The 22953-nt window shown below is 42.0% G+C and overlaps 2 protein-coding genes across 4 annotated transcripts in view; one reads left to right on the forward strand and one right to left on the reverse strand.

The window, feature by feature from the left end:
- Positions 1–22243, reverse strand: part of MGLL (monoglyceride lipase) — a 107435-nt gene extending 85192 nt beyond the window's left edge. Inside the window, exons 1-2 of one of the 3 annotated variants that reach the window (XM_056337181.1) lie at positions 22143–22243; positions 21724–21853 (exon numbers count right to left, since the gene is read on the reverse strand). In XM_056337181.1, coding sequence (XP_056193156.1) covers positions 21724–21742 — 19 coding nt within the window. In that variant the 5' untranslated portion in view covers positions 21743–21853; positions 22143–22243. Of the gene's footprint in view, positions 1–21723; positions 21854–21952; positions 22043–22098 lie in introns of those variants that run through there. The other 2 variants (XM_056337182.1, XM_056337183.1) reach the window with 2 other exon arrangements.
- The window catches only part of KBTBD12 (kelch repeat and BTB domain containing 12), a 35169-nt gene continuing 15604 nt past the window's right edge, over positions 3389–22953 (forward strand). Inside the window, exons 1-4 of the mRNA XM_056337187.1 lie at positions 3389–5707; positions 6648–6918; positions 10022–10172; positions 21970–22167. Of these exons, the coding sequence (XP_056193162.1) occupies positions 4638–5707; positions 6648–6918; positions 10022–10172; positions 21970–22167 (1690 nt within the window). The 5' untranslated portion in view covers positions 3389–4637. The remainder of the gene's footprint in view (positions 5708–6647; positions 6919–10021; positions 10173–21969; positions 22168–22953) is intronic.

Here is a 22953-nt window from a genome sequence, read left to right on the forward strand (position 1 = left end):
GAGGATGCGGGAGGTGCCCCCTGCGCCGCAGCCCGCTGCCCTATGCTGGCTGCTGTGACCTCTTCTGGGCCAGGTCCTGCAGCTCCCACCCTCCCACCACGGCATGGGAAAGGGGAGATTCCTTGGGACTGGGGAAAAAGAAAAACAAGAAAAATCTATGTCCTGGGCAAAAATACAGAAAAAATAATGTTTCTAATTACAAGGTAGCTTCCCCCCACTCCCCGAGAGGTTAAGGGAAATTCCTGATGAGATACTTCCATCTGGTTTACAGTCCCTTCGCACTGGGGCAGTTCAAAGAGGCTGCAGCGTAACTGAGAATTGAGGACAGCATTTATTTATAGTTTGATAGCCTCATAAAAGCTGTAGAGCTGAGCTCACAGCAGTGCGCTTATTTATGTTTTGAACTGTTCATGCAGCACCCTCCTGCCTTGCAAAACGTATGCTGTAGCTCCTGCATAAAATTATACATGACTCTTCATACGGTTCATGACACAAAGGAGGAAGAAAGAAAAAAAAAAAGTTAAATTAGACTAACAAAACAGCTGATATAAAAATTAAAGTAGCAGCCAGAACTGAAGGAAAATTAACAACCTGACTCTGAAATAAAGTAACATCCAATGAAGATTTGTACCTGAATCCATTTTTCACAATAGAAGAAAAAAAAAATCCCAAAACTCTGAATAAGGCAATAACTCTGATTTCAGCTCCTGGTGACATTACAAAGGATCTGAACCTTGCACTGCAGGTTTTATAATGACAACCCACCCTCTGGCACAATCTCACTATAGTGTCTCACTGCAAATTATATTTGTATCACATTTATCCTTTCTTTTAATATCAATGTACCATCTTTTTTCCTCTGTAACCCAGAGGGGAAAGCAAAGCGGCACCATTTCATTATTACCCTTTAATAGTCTTTCCAGTGATATAAGGGAGAATATTAATATCCTTCCAATGACCTCACCTAAACACTGCAAAAAGCCAGGAGGGGAGTGACAAGTTTGTAGGTAATGCACAGGGATGAATTTCTGGAGTTAATGAAAGGATTTCACCCCTGGGTTTCAATCCTGTTTTCTTTTTAACCTTTTAGCTTCAGCTTTCTCAGCTGTAGGATGGAGAAAGTAGACACATGCAAGTCGACAGCATGATTTTGTTGAGTACGGTTCAGTCAGGAGCTTGGTGTGCTGTCAAAGCCAGGAGATGAAGACGGTGCATTCTTAGAGGAAAGGCAAATACCATCTTCTTGAAAGTGTGAGGTGAGGAGCTCTGCCTGTAGCTGTGGCTGGGGAAGCAGCGTTGCTCTGCAGAGCTCCGTGAGGTGGGTGAAGAGGAGGTCGGGGGGTCGCAGATGATCTTGACTGCAAGGTGGAGACCCCTTGCATGATTCAGCCCAAGGATGAGGCGATGGTTGGGTATGGACCAGCTCCAGGAGAAGGGAGGCCATGCCCCCTTCCACTCACAGGCTGTACATAGCTCTGCTGGTGCTCCTGGGGAGGATGCCCAGAGCTGACCCACCAGGTCTGCGGGGGGCAGAGGAGACCACCCCGCACTGGGTGCACATGGGCAGTGCCCTTCATCGCCAGGGTAGTGGTGTAGGGCTTATCCATCAGATAATTTGTGCCTAAAGCGGTGCATAAATGGCACGAGCTACACTGTTCTTTAAGATTCCTATTGCTAATGTCTTAATGATGAAAGAGAGGAGAAAACGGCTGTGAGTATGTTGTGCCAGATATCCTAATCACTGGTAAATGAACACATAAAATTCGCAAATCTGATGAACGGTGTAATCAAAGACAGAGTTGCTCTTAAGAAAGCTAAATTAACAGTGAAAGAAAACTTGAAGGTGACCAGCAAAGGAAGTGAAATCATAACTCACTTCTACATGCTGCTGCTTCCTGATCTGTGCAAAAATCTGGGAAAGATGATGATGATTAATCATCTCACTTGTTCTTCACATTAAAAATGCACATTTTGTCCATTATGGAAAAGCTGGAGGATTTGTGAAGCTCTGACATCACAAAAGAGAAAGAAGAGAAGTTGATCAGTTTGGAGGAAAAACCCTGGTTAGTCAGCTTGCTGAACAGGATTGGGGTCTTGTTGGTAGTTATTAACACTTTCATCCAGATGGAAAGTGAACAACTGGCTAAAGACACTACAGCTCATCTGCTTGAAATATGTGTGCTTATGATACATGATCTTTGAGATGTGGTGTGGTTCCTTTATCAAAGTGCAGTGAAGATCAAGTATTGTGTGGTGATACAACAACACAAGGGGGGGGGGGGGGAAATAAACTGCCCATCTAATTATCATGTAGGGCAATTCTCTATCTCAGAAAAGCCTTCTACTGACTGTAAGGACTGCTCCAGAGGCACTTGATGCAAGATTAAGACCTATGTTTTCTAGATTTTGGAAATACCATGGCTTTATTTTTTATATTAAACTTACTGCCTTTGATTGATTTTTAGAAGTACCATAAGAAGAGCTCAGAGCTTGGCACACACTCAGACTATGAAGTTAATGTTTTGTCTCCCAAATCCATTTTTAAAATCTGGTAATAACCCAGATTCATTTCTCTGATTTGTTGCTTCTACTTACCAATTTGGAATATGGAAAGAATTGATAAAATCAAGGAAATGCTAGTTTTCAAGCATGCCTAGCTTTTAATTTAGCACTCAAAGTGAGGGATCTATGTAATTTGCTAAAACAGAATGATGACTACTTCTAAAAACAACCGAACAGCTAAAAGAGTAGGTCTGAGATTGATGATGTATCTGTAGATTTCCTTTTCACCTGGGAAATAACTATGGTATTTTTAAAAAATCCATCTATCTAGATCTGCAGAGAAATCTGGACCGTTTGTTAAAATACCTTTAAGTGGATTTAAATAATGTCATATACTCATTTTTTATGTTCATACCTATTTCTTTAATGAAACTAAGACTACACTGTGTGCTTCCAGGATGTGAGAAAACTGGTTCAATCCGCCATACAAGACCACAATCCTGCAAATATTTAAGCTGGTGAGGAATGTTACTAATTCAAATAGTCTCATTAAGCAATTCATAGCCTGTTTCCAATGTGTTTCAGACATGGTTATACCACAGCTTTAGGACTTGTTCGTGTATTGGTGATTCATGACATGAATCAAGGGATGCATTTCCACAACAGAACTGCCTCCTTCCCACATTAGAGACAAACACTTTGTTAAGGGCTGGTGTCCCTCAAGTGATGGGGAACAATCACTCTCCCATTGACAGCTCTACCAATGTACCTCATGTTCTGCAGCTTGCTGATCTGAACACCAGACAGGTTCAGTAAAGCCCACCCCCACCCCACCCCAAAAAAACCAACAAAAAAAACCAACACAGAAATGGGACCAATAAGTTCCTTCTGTTTTCCCATAAATAAAACTAAAGGGAGTATGTGAATAATTATATTTTAATTTAAAACCCCATTTGAGCTTACAGTAAGTGGAACCAAACCTCTGTGAATCTGCAGCACTTAAACATCTCGCTGAGAAGCAGGAGGACAGCTCAACAGCTGGACCCTATTTACTAATCCTTTGTTTATCCCAAAGCAAGCCAGTAGCAACCCTGTAGGAACCAGTGACCTACACTTTGGTGTGAAAGAGTAAAGAATCTGGCCAGCTGGACCAAGTTGCTTCCTGCCAATTCCACCGCATACCTCAGGGGTGGAAGCTGTCCCTGCCTGCATCACTGCCTTGGCTCCCTCAGCTCGAAGCCTGGGCAGAAAGCTACTGGTAAATTGGGGTGTGATGGGGCCGGGACAAATCTGTTGGTAGAGCAATGAGGTTGCAGCTTCCTAACTGCTTTGCAGAGGGCTTGCAAATTAAAATCACGCTGCAAACTGGTAGCCAAGTCTGGTGGTAAAGCACAGTATTAAACCCAGCCAACTGGGTTGTACTAGTGGCTTTATTTCCCACCCGCTTTGCAGAGGTGGAAAAACTGTAAAAGCTAATGAGAGAAGCAAGATTCATGTTTTTGCATTTTTTTAATCTTGTAAAACCCTTTTCTGAAGGCTCTGCTCAGGCATAGCTCCTGGTTTGAGGGGAGCAGTGAGCACTGGAAGGGCACCGCTCCGCTGCAGCTGTCTGACGTAAGGGGCTGTTGGAAACGTAAGGTACTTTCAGCATCTAAGCAAGGACTAATGTCTTTCAGGTGCATGTCGGAGACAAAACTTGAATAGCTGAGGGATTAAGGGCCTGATCTAGACTTTATTAAATTCAGTGGAAAACTTTCCCTCAATTTTAATAGGCTCCGGATCAGGATCAGGGAATAGAGGGACAAAGCAGCTGGAAAAGACTGTTTTGAAGAGAAATCTGATTTTCTTTAAATAATCAAAAAACCTCAGGGGGAGGATTGGATACTGAAGATCATTTGAAGTGTTGATTTTAATTTTATTTTGTCTTAGAGTACTTGAGCCTGAGACCTCACCGTAATTTTGCATACTTTTTATGCATTACTGATTTGTATCACATCCTATGGAAGGCTATCTTTAGATATTAACAGCAGTATAATTTGTTCTTAGTGGACAATGTTATGCTTCTACCTCTAGAAACATTCCTGATGAAGACCTAGAATTCTGAGATTTACAAACAGGAACTTTGGAGATTAACCATGGATCATAAGGGTGAGGAGAAAAGAAAGCAGCGCCATGGCTTGACTTTGTTGGAACAAGTAAAGAGAATGAAAGAATCAACAGAGATCATTGATGTTGTCCTGGTGGCGGAAGGTGAGAAATTCCCCTGCCATAAGGTGGTGCTGGCTGCCTTCAGTCCCTACTTCAAAGCCATGTTTACCTGTGGCTTGGTGGAATGCACACAGAGGGAAGTGGTGCTGCACGACATCTCCGCAGAGAGCGTGTCCGTGATACTCCATTACATGTACAGCGCCGACCTGCGCCTCGCTGATCAGAACGTGCAGACTGTTGCGCTTGCTGCTTATTTCATGCAAATGGAAGATGTTTTCAGTATGTGCCAGAAGTACATGATGGACCATATGGATGCTTCCAACTGTGTGGGCATCTACTACTTTGCCAGCCACATTGGGGCAGAAGATTTAGCTGATCAAGCGAGGAAATACTTGTATCAGCATTTTGCTGAGGTGAGTTTACAAGAAGAAATATTAGAGATTGAATTCCAGCAGCTGTTGACTCTCATAAAATCAGACGATCTGAACATTTCCAGGGAGGAAAGCATTCTGGACCTCGTCATTAGATGGGTCAGGCACAGCAGGAAGTCACGTGTAGAGCACCTTACTGAGCTCCTGAAGCAAGTGAGGCTGGTACTTGTCAGCCCTTCCTTTCTTGTGGAAGCCCGGAAAAGGAACACAATGATCCTGTGCAATTCCGAATGCAATGACATGTTTGAGGAAGCACTGAAAACCATCAAACTATCCAGCCACCCTTCTCTCAGCCTGCGTTACGGCATGGAGACTACGGATCTCTTACTCTGCATTGGCAACAATTCTTTCGGCATTAGGTCAAGACATGGTAGCTATGCAGATGCCAGCTTTTGTTATGCTCCTGCGACACAAAAGACTTACTTCATTTCCTCTCCAAAGTATGGCGAGGGTTTAGGATGTGTTTGCACGGGTGTTGTCACTGAGAAAAATGATATTATTGTGGCAGGCGAGGCAAGCGCTGTCAAAATGTCTAGACAAAAGACCCGGAACATCGAAATCTATAGGTATGTACCCTTTGTCAGAAAACCCCAAATTATTTAAAAAAATTAAATCAAATAATATTTCCGGGGACAAAATAAGACCATTAGAAAAAGCGTTCTTTACTTGAAAGTTTTCCCAGAGATTTTGATTACTCTAATCAATTTGTCGCAATTTTTCTTTATAGCACTGAATTATATACATATAACCAAATCTTGATGCTTTTTCTCCTGAAAGAAGGAGGATTTACTCCAGTGGCATCTCTGTGTAAATGAGTTTGGTTAGATCCTACATCAATGTATGTGGATTTCACATTGTCCTTACCCAAATCTCAACATTTTCCTAGGATACTCTTTTCTAGGTTATTAGCAGGGCAAAACAAATAAAGTAAATGACCGAAAGAGTCCAGTAAGACAGGGAAAACACACTTCTCTGTTGATGTTGATGATAGAGATTAAAGGATAATGACTGATAACTTTAAATTCTCATTCTGTTTTTGCTCATATCTCTTTCAGATGCACCCATTTTAAAGAAAACCAGACATTTTCTGGATTAAAGATAAAATTTAAAAATGGTGACAGCATTTTCAAATACAGATACCTAAATTTAAGGAAGTAAATCCATAGTGAGGCAGATGAAGTGGCCTTTTCAGCAGTGTTGAGCTCTTGCTCTTCCCACCAACTTCAGTGGAAATTATGATTGAGCAGCACATGTAGAAATAAGGTATTTCTTAACCTTAATTACGGTCAAATATCTTTGAAAGGATGCCTAGGCTTCCTCATACTAAAAATGCTTGGTCTTGCAAACATTGGCCTCAATTTTATAACTTCTCTGTGAATGAGAAAGCTCCTCTTGTCGCTGTGCCCCTGTCTGAATAAACATTGACAATGAAGAGGGTAACATTTCAAAACAAGCTGATGGGACCTCAGTGAACCAGAGCACTTACAACTTTGGATTTTCCTACAGATACCACCAGCAAGGAAACCAGTTTTGGCACTGCCTGTGCACCACTGAGCTCCGTGAACTCTACGCATTGGGCACTATCCATAACGACCTCTATGTAATAGGAGGGCAAATGAAAGTGAAAAATCAGTATCTGGTCACAAACTGTGTGGAGAAGTATTCCATGGAGCAAGGCACCTGGAGAAGCACGGCGCCTCTGCCAGTACCGTTAGCCTGCCATATGGTGGTGACAGTGAAGAATAAGCTCTACGTGCTGGGTGGATGGACACCACAGGTCAAGAAACATGCTAGTTGTTTTGTTTGTGTACTAACAAGCAGTGTTGTGTAATTTTATGGTGCTTCTTGCGTAGGAAGAGTACATCAGTGATAACAAGAATGAATTGCTCACATTCCTCTGATTAAACATCTTTTGTAGGAAAACCAAACAGGGTGAAGAAGAAGAATATCCATCTTAAGGCATCCTCACTGTAAATACCAACTTCAGCAAGGGCAGTTCTTTCATAGGCATGTGCACAGTGAGCAAGAGTTTAAAATGCATCTCCTGTGTCAACATGGGTTCCAGCCTTTCTTTTCTTATTTACCATTCTCTTAATTTCTCTAGTTGTCAGTAAATAATGGTATTTGAATCATACAGGGGCCTTGTCTTCAAAAAGCGTGCACACAGGTGAATTTCAGACAGACTTATATATGAGATTTAAAGCTCACCTCAATATCTCAGGAAGCTTTCTTGGTTGAATAAAGTTAATTTATTTGATTCTCATTATATTATATTTTAAATGAAAAGTCAAAGCATTCTCTGGAAAACAGATTCCTTTAATCAATCCATTTATTTGTTTCAGTTGCCTTGCTCGGCCATGTAAAGCTTTAACAGGAATTTTCAGCAGGGCCACGGCTACCGTATTCAGTCGTACAGGGAATACACAGACCTCTGCTACGAGGAAGATGGATGTTAGGAACACTGCTTGCTCTCTCCAGCTGCTCCCAGTGCAAAATATCTTTTTTAAGAGCATAGCCCATTCTTATTTACTGGTTGATGCAGTTTAAATTTGAGCATTCAAGATAAAGCCCCACATTTACTTAACAATGAAGTAAAGCATCTGTAATCCTTATTGCCAACAGCAGTACGTTCAGGCTGTCATCACATCTCATTGGTTTGTGTTCTCTTGAAATAAATTACTGTTTAAAGCATTTAAAAGTGAGATGCATTCAGCAAACAAGATTTTCACCTCTTTGAATATCCTGAGTGCAGGGGTCCCCAAAGGAGACAACAGAAAGATCAGAGAGTATTTCTGATGCTGAAACAAGTGAGCAAGGTTACCCCACTATTTAAAGAATTAAACCATAAAAACACTTAATGTGGAAACAATCTGAAAAAACTTGAACTGAAAGAGATGTCATATAACAAAGACAGATGTTGAAGTCAGACAATCAGCTTTGTCTTTCTTAATAGTTCTCCAGAACAGATTGTAAGAGGGAAAAGTGGCTTAGAAACACAAGTCAGGAATACCGAGCCTAGAATGGTTTTAAAAAAAATACAGGAACCTCAAAACCACCTGAAGTGCATACCTGCTGACCAGTACTATCAGTAACAACACATGGGGGTCTGAGTTTATATATAAATAGGCTTGAGATGAGCAGATTAAAGTAATTGATTAAAACCCATAGTTTTGTAAGATTAGGGCGTACCTGAACAGATCAGAACAAATCGGCTAAAGCTCTCCAAAAAGTGGTTCAAGACCGGCACTGCAGAGTGCTGAATTCTTCTGGTGCCACGTATCTCCCACGCTCACCTGTCAGATGTAGTGACCGCACGCGTGGGGCTACCACAGCTGCACAGTGAAAGCAAATTAGTTCTTCCAGCCAGGAGCTGTCCCCATGCTCCAAGAGCACTGAATGTTCTGTCAATCCTGAACAAATGCTAACGACGCAGCATTGATAGACTGTCATAAATGCATGTGTCCATTACAGGACAGAGATAAATACATGTTCCCTTCCCACTCGGGCTTTGCAATTGAAACAAGGCAAGACAAAGTCAAGCCAGGACATAAAATGACAGCTTAGGAGGGCGAGGGCGCAACTCACAGCAGCATTGCTCTGGCTCAGTGTTGGTCTGGCCTCGCTGACGCCAGCGGAGTTAAAAACCTAAGCTACTCCAGCCCTGGTGACTGGGGGCTCTTAAGATGGAAGGAAGTGCTTGGTGAGGCTGAGAGAGGAAGGTTTCAGACCCCGAGACAGGGAGAAGGGCTGCTGGATGTTATGTTTTCTGTACATAAAGAGCACAGGGTGCGCTGTGAGGTGAACGTTACCACAAAAATGATGTGAATTTACAGCATGTCAGAAGGTGCCTGCTCCTAAGTATATGCTTACTCTGTGCGGAAAATACCTCTTTCAGGGAATAAGTTTGTGTTTCACGCTTACCATGGAGGAAGACGTGCCCCTGGGCCCTCACAGGGAGTAACCATGGGGCTATACATTTACTTTCTACTTTGCCTCCTACTATCTTGTCTGTGACATTAATGTTGGAAAGGCCTGTTGGCAAAGAAAAATAACAAGCAAAGCAAGAACACATATAACACCAACACAAGCAAGCAAAGTAGTTCTCTCCTTCTCACTCTCTATGTGAAACCTTTCATCCCAAAATATTTCAGGATCCTCCCCCCACAGCCTACTGCTTACATTCAAGGGTGTCGTACCCAGAAAACATAATCTGAATTCCCTGCATCATATGAGACAGGCAGAGAAAGGGGAAGATTAGAGAGAACAAGAGGAGTAGGAGTGAGTATAAAAAGAATATTATGGCAGCAAAGATATAGCGGGGGATTAGGAGCTTATTATGAAAACTATTGAAGTTACAGCAGTTAAACAACATTATGCTGGTTAGGCTGACTAAATAAACGTGCAAATGACTTCAGAATAAGTTATGGATATATACAGGCCTGAGAAAGGCCAGCAAAGTACCTCCCTGAAACTCATGGTACAGTCTAAGTAACAGTGGGAATAGATTTCAACCTTCAGCAGGAAGAAAAAAATGTCAGAGAGATTGGTTTTCCCTCTATCATTATTAGGACTTTACAGCAGCCTTGTGAAAAAGGCACATTCTGCCAGAGCCAGGTCCATGAGTATATTGTTATTACCCAAATCCTCAGCTTTATTGCTGCAGAATATAGATGCCCCCTTATTCCTTTGCCTTTACATTGTACTCCCAGCCACAAGTCATGGGTGCTGCTAAACCCTAGTGAGCATGAATCACTTTGCAGCTATAATTGATGTGTTTATGTTATTTATCTGCTGAGCTGTCTGCTGTGATTAATTACATGCAGGCGTGTGCAGAGGCCTCCAAATGTTGTATTATTATATGGCTGTCATATTTCATACAGACGGATCTGCCTGACGATGAGCCGGATCGATTAAGTAACAGAACGTTTCGGTACGACCCAGGCCAAGACAAATGGACAGAAGGTGCGCCAATGAAGTACTCCAAATACCGCTTCAGCACAGCTGTAGTCAACAGCGAGATTTATGTCTTGGGTAAGAGGAAACAGATTTTTAACAGATAGTACCATGACTTTTTCTTCTTTCCAGCAATTTGCCTCAGTGAAGTGAAATATCTCACCCTTTGCTATGTACTGTAGGACAAAGTATGTTGGACTAAATGGATAGCATTTTGCTAGGGTTGTTTTTCCCCCACATCATTTCTTCCTTCCTTATGTAGACCAAATTAAGTGGATGTTTAGTGTTGTGGATTAATGTAACAAAGATACTTCGCTTTTTGAAACTACTTTTCTTTGGAGTACCAGTGTGTTCTATAAATATTAATGAGTTTTAAAAGGTGGGTAGAGGAGCCTTGTTAGCACCGTTTCACAGGTGAGCAGTGAAAAGCTAAGGAATATATCCAGCATCATGAAGGAATGGCACAGGGAAAAAGAATTTGGATCTCCCAGTCAAAATGAACATTATTTGTGGGTTCTGATAAAATTCAATGAATGATTCTCCTCCACCCACCTCAACGCATTGCATTTTTTGGAAAATTAAATATTTCGATTTGTCATTTTTTGATTGAATCTTTTCAATTTTTTGTTTCAAAACAGTATTTTGGTCAGAAGTTTTAAGTGTTGTGTGAAAGAGTTCAATAATCTACCCCAGAAACTTTTGTCCCAAAATGATCCCCATCCCTATCCCCCCGTTCTGCAGTTCATCCGTAACATGACTCTTTTCCCAAAGAGCTTCATGGCCTCGTCCCAACCTCCATCCAAGCCAACATAAGGAAAAACACCTGTTTCTGAACACTAGCAAACACCTCAGAAGGTGGCAAGCAAGGGATTTTTCTGAAGAGAAGATGATGATGTAAGGTAGGGAAAGGCAGATGGATAAGAAGGGCATTGCAGGCATTGGGAATGATATGGGGAAGAAGTTGAAAGGGGCATTTTGGAAGTGGAATAGGAGCCAGAATGTTGTCTAAGTGATGGGGAGAGGGATTATAGATAGGTGTACGACTGGAAAGTTCTTGAAGAAGTGGGAAAAAAGTTCCTATAGTCAATTCCTCCACAGGTGGGCTATGAGTGTTGTTATTCATGCCCTTCTGTGCTCCTGTGCCCTGTGGGCAGCATCAGACATGAAGAAGGCAGCAATTACATCAGGATTTTTCAATCCCTTCTGCTTCAAACTACTCCTGCGTACAAGCTTATCGAAGTGAACACAATAAATATGGCCTTACCAGCTTAATACACCTCCTGTATAAGGGAAGTTCTGGGTTTGTCTGGGTTGTTATATACCATGGATAAAGGAGAGTTTGTTTCTGGCATGTAATACAGAAAGCGTTTTGCAGGGGGTGTCTTTAATAAAGGTGTCTGTGAAGTAGAAGGGGAAAATGGCTTTAAATGCCGCATTTGGCTTCTTTTAGAGAAACTTCTTTCTCTGAAGTGGCTTGAGACAGGCCCATAGGCACAACCAGGAGAAAGAAGCCGGCATGGAAAATAGAGTTTTGCAAACAGAAATCCATTTCGTTATTGTCAAAGGTTAGTGATAGAGAGCGTCAGTATGCTGTTAAATAATGAGAGTGTTGGCTGCCCAGGTTCAAAGGTGCTTCAAAAATGTGGAACCTCTATCCTTTGTAAAAGGCTAAATATATATATAATTATTTATACTGACACTGATGCTGTAAGGGGGCAGCAGAAGCAGCTGTAATCGTTGGGAAGAGCAAGGCTGTATTCACGTGTTTCAGTAAGAAGTGCTCTGAGATTGAGACCACAAGTGCTGTGATGACACAAGAGAGTCAGGCAGACAAAAAAGAGGCCGCCTTGGGATGCATGTGATAAAACAAACTGACAGTCTTCTTCACAGCAAGCCTGACACTGAGACAAGGAAAAGGACTGGCTAATAAGGAAAACTGCATCCATTTTCTTCCCTCAAAATCTCACAAAGCAAGAAACATATCTGAGTCGTTACAATAATGAAATGTACAGATTGAACACAAAGCACAGTATTAAATCTGAAAAATGCCTGTTTAAATGGCACTGAGGAAAGTTCATGGTGTCACAGACCTTCACATAAAAAAATAGAAAGTATAGTTTTATTATGTATAGCTGCCAGTGCTGCAGTATTTATTCATGGAGCTGAATATTGACTTGAATTCCTTCTTATGTGCTAGCCAGTACCAATATTTTTTTTTATTATTATTTCAGTTTTTGGTCAGAAAATCTTTGCTAACAATCAGACTGGTGCATGGGCCAGAACAGGCTCGTGTTCTGTCTCCACCACTTTGTTGGTTCACACACCTTCCCATGAGCAGCCCTTATTCCAGAAGTCCTAAGGGAACCAACACAATCCTGAGATTAACAATTTGCCACTAAATGTAATTAAATTTATGTAAAGGCAGTGTTTCTTCTCAGTTTTGACAGTGTAAATCTGGGGTAATTTCACTGTAATGAACAAACTTGCTTGTGATTTCTACCAAAGGTAACTAAGCTCACACGCTGCTCCGGGGAGCAGATTTTTGAGACTGTGCGATTTTTACCATTGCACTTCTGAGTCTGCCTCTGTTCTGATGTTGCACCTCTACTCAAGGTGTAACTGCAGCAAGTGTGGACGCAAATGAGTTACCACCAGGTAGGACGAATATCGATTGCAGGGAAGGCATTTTGACCTAGGTCTGGACTGCTTTCGCAAACTCCTGATTGCCTGTTTTCACAAACCTTGCAAGGACTTCAATGTCTATAAATCTGTAAAATTTGGTTGAAACTGGCCAACAGGCAGAGAAGCTATGAGAGGCAGACAAAATAATGTAAACACAGATACAGAACACATATGTAGTGAGAGTAATTGCATAAGTCTTGTTTCCTTAGGAAATGAAATAATATGAGGACTAATTTTTTAATTGGAAGACAAACCTGACACTAAGCCAAAAATGATTTGTCAACAAATTCTACCTTTGAATATGATGGTTTAAATCAACCTTTAACAGTATAGGTGGAATGAAGATTTAACTGTTAAAATTGAGAAGACAATGTAATTGGTAAGTGTTAACCATCCCAGTCTGAAATCTCTGTGGAAGAGATTAAAGCATTTTCCAAGACCTCTCGAAATGATGAAGCAATTTCCAGATGAATTCTGTTTGGCAACAGTGATACAGTCACTGATATTGGCATTTTATTCTGCTGATATCACACATGGCCCCATCTCCAGCTGTAAATGTGCATTCGCCAACTGTAATTAAAACCTCACAGAGAAAAGCTACATTCCACAGTTTATTCCTGGTGAGAAGTTGTTGTTACCTTGGGAGTTCTCAGGCTGTGGAGCTGCGAGGTGGGTCCGGTTTTCCTTTGGGAACAATTGCGATGGCAACCCTGGCTGGATAAACGGGCAATTCATGGCATGGAAAGGAAGGCAGTGAAAGTGTTTGTAACCTGGCTGATGCGGTACTTGATCACGCAGATGACATTCAGGAGAGAAGAGGAATGGAAAGAGCAGAGGTTGATGGTGACAGACCAAGGAATAGCAACTGTCATAAGGATGGTAAAACCACTGCAGGGTCTCCAAAGCTGTCGATCCCTTGCACATCACCCCACTTCATAAGGAATGCTGGGCACTCTGGGAGCCTAGAAAGATGCTGTCAGGGGCAATTTGTGCAAAAAGACACAGTCTGAAGAGGATCACAGCTCATAGGTTGTCCTCATGTCGTGACCTCAGGGATGTCTATGCTCAGGCATAATGACTAAGCTTTTGTGCTACAGATGAGAGAGACCTTTTTGGAGTCTCTGCCATTGCCATTTGTACCCTCCTCACTCCAGATGGGGGTTCCCCATGGCGGGCGCAGGAACTGAACATCTAACAGGCTCCTGTTTGGCCTCACTCATGGGACACTCAGTGAAGGGGCGATTCAGAAGCGTGCTGAACAGCATTGCTTGGATTTCCACAAGCATCACCCGCTTCTTAGGTCATACTTGCTCTTTGTGTGGCACATGGCTCCATGGGCATCCTGCAGCCTGCACCCAGCTAAGAAGACCCACTGTGGGCTTCTGGGGGCAGAGGAAGGAGAGGGAGGGAGGCAAGGTGGAAATAGGTACATGCAAGATACCTTCTGTATGCCACAAGGACCAAACCCCTCTTCCAGAAATAAAAACATGAAATATAGAAATATATATAGTTCTAGCTGGGTGCATAAAGTAACCTTGCAGAGAGATGAGACTTCTTTCAAGCAGCTTTTGAAAACAAAGTCCTTAAATGAAGTAAATTTGGCAGCTCTTCCAGGCAGGATCTCTGCCTTCCTGTACAGTTCATATAGGTGTCAGCACGTTCAGGATTAGGTGAGACTCTAGAGCATAAATGAAGAATCACTGCAGAGAAAGTTGATCCTCTCTAATGTCTCTGATGTGTGAATGCAATTTCTATCATAAATATGAAGCAAAAAGCATAGATGGAGCACTAGCTTTGAACAAGATGCAGTAGCAGACTTTTTTTTGCTCTAATCCCTGTAGGTGTAAATCTGTAGTAAATGGTCTGCTGATCTCAACAGTGTTGTGTCGGATGCATTTTGTTCTAACCCAGATCAAAATCTAATGCTTAGCCTTTGAAGTGTTAATTTCTGAAAAGTCCTGTTGGCACAGAATGGAGAGTACATAGTCACTGTCCAAAAACTCTTCCCAGCCTAATTGCCGGCTCCAGCCTGTAAAACCCTAATGACTTAAATGGAGTTATTTTAGAGTCACACTGATGGAAGGAAAATAAGAAATAGATTAGAGTTTTGGGTCTGAGTAATAGCATTGTTCAGGAATCTGTACTGTGTTTCTTAATCAGCAATCCTGCGATATAATTGTCTGTTTGTTGTGTAATGTTCCTAGAGAATCTTATGCTATTTATACAGTGTACATAATCCTCATAAGTAAATGAACAGCATTTCCTAAGGCTCAAAATCCTTTCTCCTATTCATCCCATTTGACTGGTCTTAGCTCTTTCTCTCCATATTTTCCCAGGAACATAACTATATTCGTTGGAAAGCCCAAGAAAGAGCAGTATTGTGTTCTTAATGACAGAGGCAATTGAGACACTTTTGGAAGAAAACCAGATGGGAGGGCTCTATTTAAGGTCATGCATTTTAATCTCTTGCTTAAGAAACTATCCTTTCCAGCTAAGTCTCTGAAAACTTATTACAGCCAACATACAAATTAGGAAAATTTATCCAGATGAATCCATTTGAATGCCATATTCATTAGCTTATGTTAAAACACATTCAGCAGAACTACTGTCTCTGAAATACAGGTCACTGGTAAAAAATGTTGTATCACCATGACAGCTTTAACCATGTGTTGCTTTTATGTTATATAATTCCTGCTTTATAAATAAGAACATATAGAAGGACTTAAATGAGAAATCCTATTAGGGAAGATTTAGGAACCAAAGAATTTTTGTTTATCCTCCTTAGCTTGGCATCCCACCTCTTACAGCTTGGGGTTTTCCCCGAGTTCCTGCTGAGAGCTTCTCTTAAAAGTGTTAAGCAGTTAAATGAGGCTCAATTAAATATTGAATGTCTTGATCATAAAATTGGAGTATGTACTTTGGGGTCTCTCTGGAAAGGAAAGCTGGAGGGGCTGGAAGGAGACATTTTAGCTTTCATGCTTGAATATTAACTGTGCATTTGAATAACACATTCTTCTAAAATAAACGTGTCTGTTTATAACTAGGCTTCATACTTCCAACAAGCAGCAGCTTATGGGCCTGATTCTGCTCTGTTATACCTGTGCGCAGACTCCGTAGTGCCTATGTGCAGGGAGGAACAAAAAAGGCAAAAATTTGGTCTGATAGATCAGATAAGAAACGCTTTCCACTCACTTAAGGATTATCAAAGGAAATGAGAAAAAGGCATTAGAGGACAAAAGAGGCTGGAACTGGTGTTGACCACGTTTAGGAAGACAATCTGTTTTTTCAGCCCTGCTTCTAATCAATCGTTCGCCCTCATGTCTTCTGCAAGCTGCATTACCTCATCTGCTGTGCTCTGTGTTAGTAAAGATTGACAGTGCTTCTCAGTTTCATCTTTGGAAGTGCCTGCCGGGGCTAGTTTTATTGCTCCCTTATTTCTCTGAGAAACCTGCTCTGCAGCCCTACTTTGCAGCGAGTGAGAGCGCAGCGTAAGCCCCGAGACTCTCAGCTTGAGTGCTGTTAAAGAATAATGAAGGGAAATGTTACATAAGAGAGTAGCGCTATTAAATCCATCGTGCATTCCAGAGATCAATTTAATAGTGAATTATTCCATGGGAAGCAAAACTTAGAGTTCACTTGCTTGTTGGAGAATTACTCCTTTTTTCTTTCACCCATTTCCCAGGTTCCTTTGATAAAAATTCAAAGAGGCGCTAATAAGAATACATGTTGCTTGGAATTGTGATCTGAGGACTGAATTATATGATAAAGATTTACAGTGTCAGTGCCCTGAGGGCTCTAGTAGGTCTTGATCATCCTGACCAGCGTTGCCTGGGGCCTCCACCCACCCCCTCTGCCCATAGGTTCAGGAGCATCATTTAAACATAGGCCTAGGGGGTGGTCAGCCCTTTTTGATCTCCTTGTCTTTGCCTGATGATGGGTGGTAGGACCTTCTGCAACTGCCTGCCTCTCTCTGCGGAGCTGTGCCCTGTTGGTGAGCTCATTACCTGTGTCACCTTCCCTTTGGAAGCAGGTCTGCTCTTGTTGTTCCCTGATATATTGCCCTGGCTGAAAAGCTGTAGCTCATGTCTAATTTCAGATGTCTTAGTAGTGGAACCAAATTAAACAGTGTGAAGTCTGATATTCAGAGCTCCCCATCACCCTGCCACTCTCAATAAGCTCTTTTCAGTCTTATTTGGACCACCAACCAACTGGTAGGTGTCATCTTGGTCAGCCATCCTGTATGTGCAATAAGCAATCTAGACTTGGATCTGGGTGGCTGTCCTGGGGGCAAAAAAACCCCATAACTGTCCATGTTGGATTCAGCTGTGCAAGAGGTCAGTGCGGGTGAGACTTGGAAGTGCTATTGCTCTGCACCAGTGCCTGCATTTACAGCTGTCAGCAACAGGGCTGAAGTCCCTGGGCGCATGTAGGTAGGAATGTTCCTTACCTCTTCCAACTCAACTGCATGTCAGTCCCGCTTCTATAGAAATACACAGAAGTATCTAAGGCACTTATTTCCTTTGCACCTGCTGAACTAATTGTCACCAGTGACTCTTTACCGCTTCACCGCCGTTACAGGCGTTCCCCCTCCAGTGCTGGCAGGGTGTTCTGTTATTAGAACTGATGTGACTCAAATTGTGTTCGGTCCTCTCAGATGAGCATGGGCTAAGGGGGAGGCAGCTGACCTCAGCCACAGCAGTATTGCCTTCAGCCGGCTACGGGCAGTGCGTGTGTATAGCAAGGCACAGAACTGTGCCTCATCAGAATTCTGAAGATGTGCTAATCACGTCACCTACCCTGCGTTGCCTTCTTGCATCAAAGGCTTGTCTTCCCTATCTTGATTTCTTGATAAAGATCATGTATTTTATTTATATATTTATTTTTCTAATGGAGCTTCATGTTAAATTTAAAGTCCATTAGAAGCGCTGCTTACAGAGTGCCCTTGAAAGTATGTTTGATTGCAGAATCATCCAAGCGTGATATGGAAAGCTCTCAAGCATTAATGGGTTTGGGAACACAAAGGTGTCTTCCCTGGCTTTTTTAGTCCTTCAGTGGCATCTGGAATATCTCCTAGGGAAAGTGCATAATGTAAAAAGCCTAAAGTGTTGAAAGGGTGTATTTGTAACAGGCGGGGGCAGGGGAAGACTGAGTTCTGGGGTTCGATCCTTTTGTGTGATGAATGTGAAAATGACAGAAATGTTCAAAACGCCCAGTGAGAAATCCACCTCCCCCTGCACAAAGGACATACAATTGGGCTTTATGCAGAGAACTAAGCCACGTGCTGTTGAGTTCACCTGCTGTTTGTGACGAGATAGGGGAGTGTGGCTTCATTAGAAGCACCTTCCCCAGCATCCATTCCACACTGCGGGCATGGAAATAGCAGTTGCTTCCCTTTGCACACCTGCTGGGGCTCCCAGGGGGCTGTGACCACAGCACGTGTGTTTTAACGACCCCATCTACAGTTCTGGGTGGTTTAAGGTAAAATCACAGGTACGGATGCAGGCATTGCTGGTGGGTCACTTGGCACAGTCTCCTGAAAATGACCTAAAAAACCCCTCTGCCCTCTCTGCTGCACTCTGCCTTGCCCTCTAGAAAGTCTACGCGTTTTATGTAGAGGCTCCTGTTGCAGCAAAGCATGCACTCAGTTGTTCAGCTGCTCTACCCACAGAACATGAAATAAAGACAATCTTCACGGTCTTAACTGTAATTCTGTATGTCTCCACTCGTACTCTTAATGGTTTCTTAAATCTGAGTGAGGAAGCCAGTGGGACAGGGTCACCTGGAGCCACCAGTGACAGAGCACAAAGCAGCCCGAGTTGTCTGACACTGCAAGTTTCTCTCTTTCTGCCAATTTGAAGTCTTGCATGGTATATACATTGTAGATGATGGATAGTCTGGTTAACGTGAGATGCCTCCACTTGGTTGCGGATGTGAATTGATTTAAATTTGAGATTTTTTTTTTTTTTTTTTTTTGCTGCTTTGTGTATTCAGTCCTTTAGGAAGAGGCCTGAGACATCAGTCTCCATAGTGGAAAATAAGTATTGTCTTACAGGAGTATTTCTCAACTACTGCATCTGGGAGCACAGCAAAGCAGTGCTAGTAGAGTCTAATATTCTCAGATTCCTTTGTAGGCAATACTTCAGTGTAAGCATTGATTTAGAAGAGGAGACTGAAATTCTTGGTTTCTTGTTTTTCAGAATACTGTTTTTCTAAGCTTGAAAATCAAACTTTACTCCCCTCCGATTTTTTTCTTCTTACTTGCTATTTGCTGAGAATTTAGCTTTGTTCTTGTTGTAAATTGGACATGAAATTGGATTTATCTGAAATGACTGTGGAGGGCATAAATAGAACAGAGATATTTTGTACCTTCAGGACTGTCTCTGGTAATGACAAGATTAAAGGAGGTTAAACTGAAGTTACTTAAGCTATCCAATGAAGATTTCGTAAATGCTTGAAAATGTGGTAGCTCTTAAACTCTTGAAAAGATGTTCCAATAGGTCACGAAAACTTACTTTTCTAATAACCATGCAGAAAAAAGTGGTGGTGGGTCCCCTGCATTGGCAGCTGGATGTCTTCATTAATTGGTAACGGTTGTGAATTCTTTGCAAAAGGTCACTGACTGCTGTATCATTTCTGTACCTAATTATTTATGTTCTTTCTGAAGTTATCATGCCCCACAGTTACTCAGTTTAGAAAATGACAATAAAAACATGCTAAGAAATAAACAGCAGTTACTCTTCTAGAAGAGTTCTGGGGGCATTTTGTCCGCTGCCCTGCCTTGAAATATTAAGGCAATCAGCAAAGCTATTGTAGTTTGACTCTGACGTGTCACATGCGTTCCCCAGCGGGTACCATTCATTCCTCTGCTTGAACAAACCCTCTTTCATTCTTCATATGGAAACTTTTCTTATGGATGAGTGCATATTCTTCAGTGGGGTACAGTAACACCTGCACTAATTTAAAAAAAAAAGGCAGCTTGATAACCAGCAGCGGTCTGTCTTTGGCACCACAAAGCTGTCTTTTGAACTCATCAAATTAGTCTGTGGGGAGCTTTAATATTACTGGCTCCCAGTTAAAACTGCCTTGGGTATCTCTGTGTTAGACTGCACACTGTAGACCGTACCCTGGTAGCAAATTGTCTTGCATACCATACTCTGTGATTCCACCAAAGGATGCTGTAGAATCAGAAAGGCTATGTGATAAGCAATCAATTAAATATCCTTATCAGTTAAAATTTTTTTATTAGCCCTTAAACTTTTTCTTTACAAATGTAGGGAAATAGCATGCTGTTCTTAGAATGGCACCTGTCTTATAAGCCATTAAGGAGCAGGGGAGAACACTGCACAGAAGATAATGCTCCTGGCATAAAAAACAATACCATAAGTAAATGTTTGAACTCTGCAATTTATTCTTGTTTCTAAATAGTCCTAAGGAATAGCTCAGTGAGGCTCCATTGTGAGAAAGGCTCAGCATGGTGATGCATACAACTCCCTTTTTGGCATGGAAATAATTAGCAAGATTCCATGACCACAATTACTCCCTACCTCAGCTCTCTTAGGTGAATCAAGCCTCAGAGGAGGAGCCTATCAGAGCAAATGCTGCTCGGTTGGGGTTGTTAAGATGGGAAAGAAAAGATTTGGATGCTAGCCTTGTTTAGGTACACACAAACTGCTAGGACCTTGCTGGTAGGTATTAGGGCAAGGAAAGATTTGCTGTGGATGGAAAAGGAGCTGACAACCAAGCCCCGTTAAGCTTTTCCAATTCAAATATTGAACGAAATCAAACGTTGCTAACTTCAGCTGGAGGAAAACTTCCTGCTGATGATAATGGTCCCTGAATTAGGTTCTGATTTTGCTGCCCTGACGCAAGGATAACTGATGTGTTATCTTTACCTGACCCTAAACTACAGATAGGAATACAGCGGTAGCAAATCTGGAGCCCCGTGGTCCCCATTTACATGTAGTTGCTCTTGCAACTACCCTTAGAGAATGCACGAAGGGTTGAAAAAATAACACAGTCCATATTAAGAGGCAGACGGGAAATCATATGCAAGTAAAACTTTGAGCACTAGGGGCAATATATTCATGTCTCTGACAGACCAGCTTAATAATAGCACTAGCGGCCATATATTTTAAAAGCAGCTGCACCAGCCTTGCACAGGTTATGCTTGCAGTCCCGTCCCTTTGCATATGCAAGGGCACAATTACATGCCATACAATGCATTTTGGATTTGCACAGCTGAGCAGTCCTACACATGTATCTGGAAAGCCAGCCTTCACGTGGAAATTGCTTGCATATTGCAGTCATTTTATATTTAAAAGTGGTCACATACACACACATGCACAAAAGAACTGCTTCAGCATGCCATCATTGCTCATTACAGGGTATTGTGTCCATTGGCACAGATGGAAAACCTGTGAGGGTACGTCAGCATATTAATTTTCAAGAACCAAAGGCTGTGAATTCAAAATCGGGGTTTGATCACTGGAAAGGATTTGAAAAGGCAGTGTTTACACTGTGATTTCAGTGTGCAGTGTTTCCAGTGCACACTGAGATGTCAGGTATGTCTGCAGCCTGTTGCACTATGTCCAGCAAATGAAAACTGGGGTCTGTTTCAGTCCTGCACACTGACCTAAAGCATCCTGACTAATCCTTCAGCAATAGGGTTTGTCACAAATAACTCATTTGGCACTCCTGCGTTTTGGATGGATTTGTTAAGAAGTTGGTTTCTTTTAAGAAATGGGTATAATCTTTTTCTTTTATTGAAGACAACTAACCAACAAATCCAAATGATCATTCGTTAACACGGTGAGGGTCAAATCCGCTAGCAGTAATTGGAAAATAGTTCTTGATCCATGGCAACTTAATGATAAAGCAATTTTTCCAGCACACAGAACAAGTAATTATGACAATTTCTACTATATAGGCAGAAAACAAAAGAAAATACCTTTGCATTTCAATGACATATTGCTTGTCCTTCCTTTGATGCAAGACTTCAGAAAGGATCTTGCTTCGATGTCTGTAGATAACGTGCAGCAGCGTCTGCTTTCGGTTTACTTTCTAACAAACTTCTAGAGCTGTAAAATGGAAAATAGAGGAAGATGAGGACAGGTAAACAAAAAATGATGCAGCCAGCAATGTATTTTTCGGCAGAACCTGGGATGGCTACATTTAACCTATGTATCTTTCGCAGGAGGAATTGGGTGCCTTGGCCGTGACAGAGGACAGACACGGAAATGTCTTGATGCGGTGGAGATCTATAACCCTGATGGCGACTTTTGGCGGGACGGCCCTCCCATGCCTTCTCCCCTCCTCTCCTTACGAACAAACTCCACCAGCGCAGGCTCTGTGGAAGGGAAGCTGTACCTCTGTGGAGGATTTCGTGGAGCAGGTACTAAACTGAATCTGACATTCCCTACGTAGCCGAAATCAGTTTCACTGTGCACAGACTGACCTGCTGACCAGCCACCCCGATCAGGTGGCACTGGCATGCCCTGGAACCACAGGGCTGATTCAGCCCTTTGGACTGCCAACTCCTAATGTCAATATGAAATGTGTTCTGTTTGCCCTTTGCTTTTTTCCTTAACGAAACATGAAAAATTAAGGATGTTTCCGATCTGTGCTAAGCCTGCCCAAATCTACAGCCTCAGTAGAATTTTTCAGGATTTATTTCCAGAGCTACTGGGATCAGGAGCTTAATGTGTTATGGACATTAAAGAACTCGGGCATATTTGTTTAAGATTAAGGCACTATCTATCTGTCCTTAGCCAAGCTATCTGGCTCTGCCTGTTTACTTATATGCATTTCATAATCATTGTTGAAAAAGCTTGTGTGTTTAATGAGTACTCTAGGTAGTGAACTGAGATACAAAGAGACTAAAATTCCAGATCTGGTGATTTTAAGTAATCCTGGGCCCCTTTCTTTTAAGTTGTCTTCCTTCAAACTGTGCTTAGCTCTATCTAAATCTCCAATACTGCTAACCATTTTTTTTTTTTCATTATAAATGCAAGGACTCTCAAAACATGCACACTTAAACTCTTCTGCTACGTACAGCTGCTACCCCAATTTCCTTTCTAGGAGAAAGCGGTAATACAGATGCATTACCCACTGCGGATCAATGCCATGCCAGGCTCACTGCTGCCCAGGAATGGGCACTTGGTATCCCTGGGTGAGGTGT

This window comes from Falco biarmicus, chromosome 4 (genome assembly GCF_023638135.1).
Source record: "Falco biarmicus isolate bFalBia1 chromosome 4, bFalBia1.pri, whole genome shotgun sequence".
Classification (NCBI taxonomy): domain Eukaryota; kingdom Metazoa; phylum Chordata; class Aves; order Falconiformes; family Falconidae; genus Falco; species Falco biarmicus.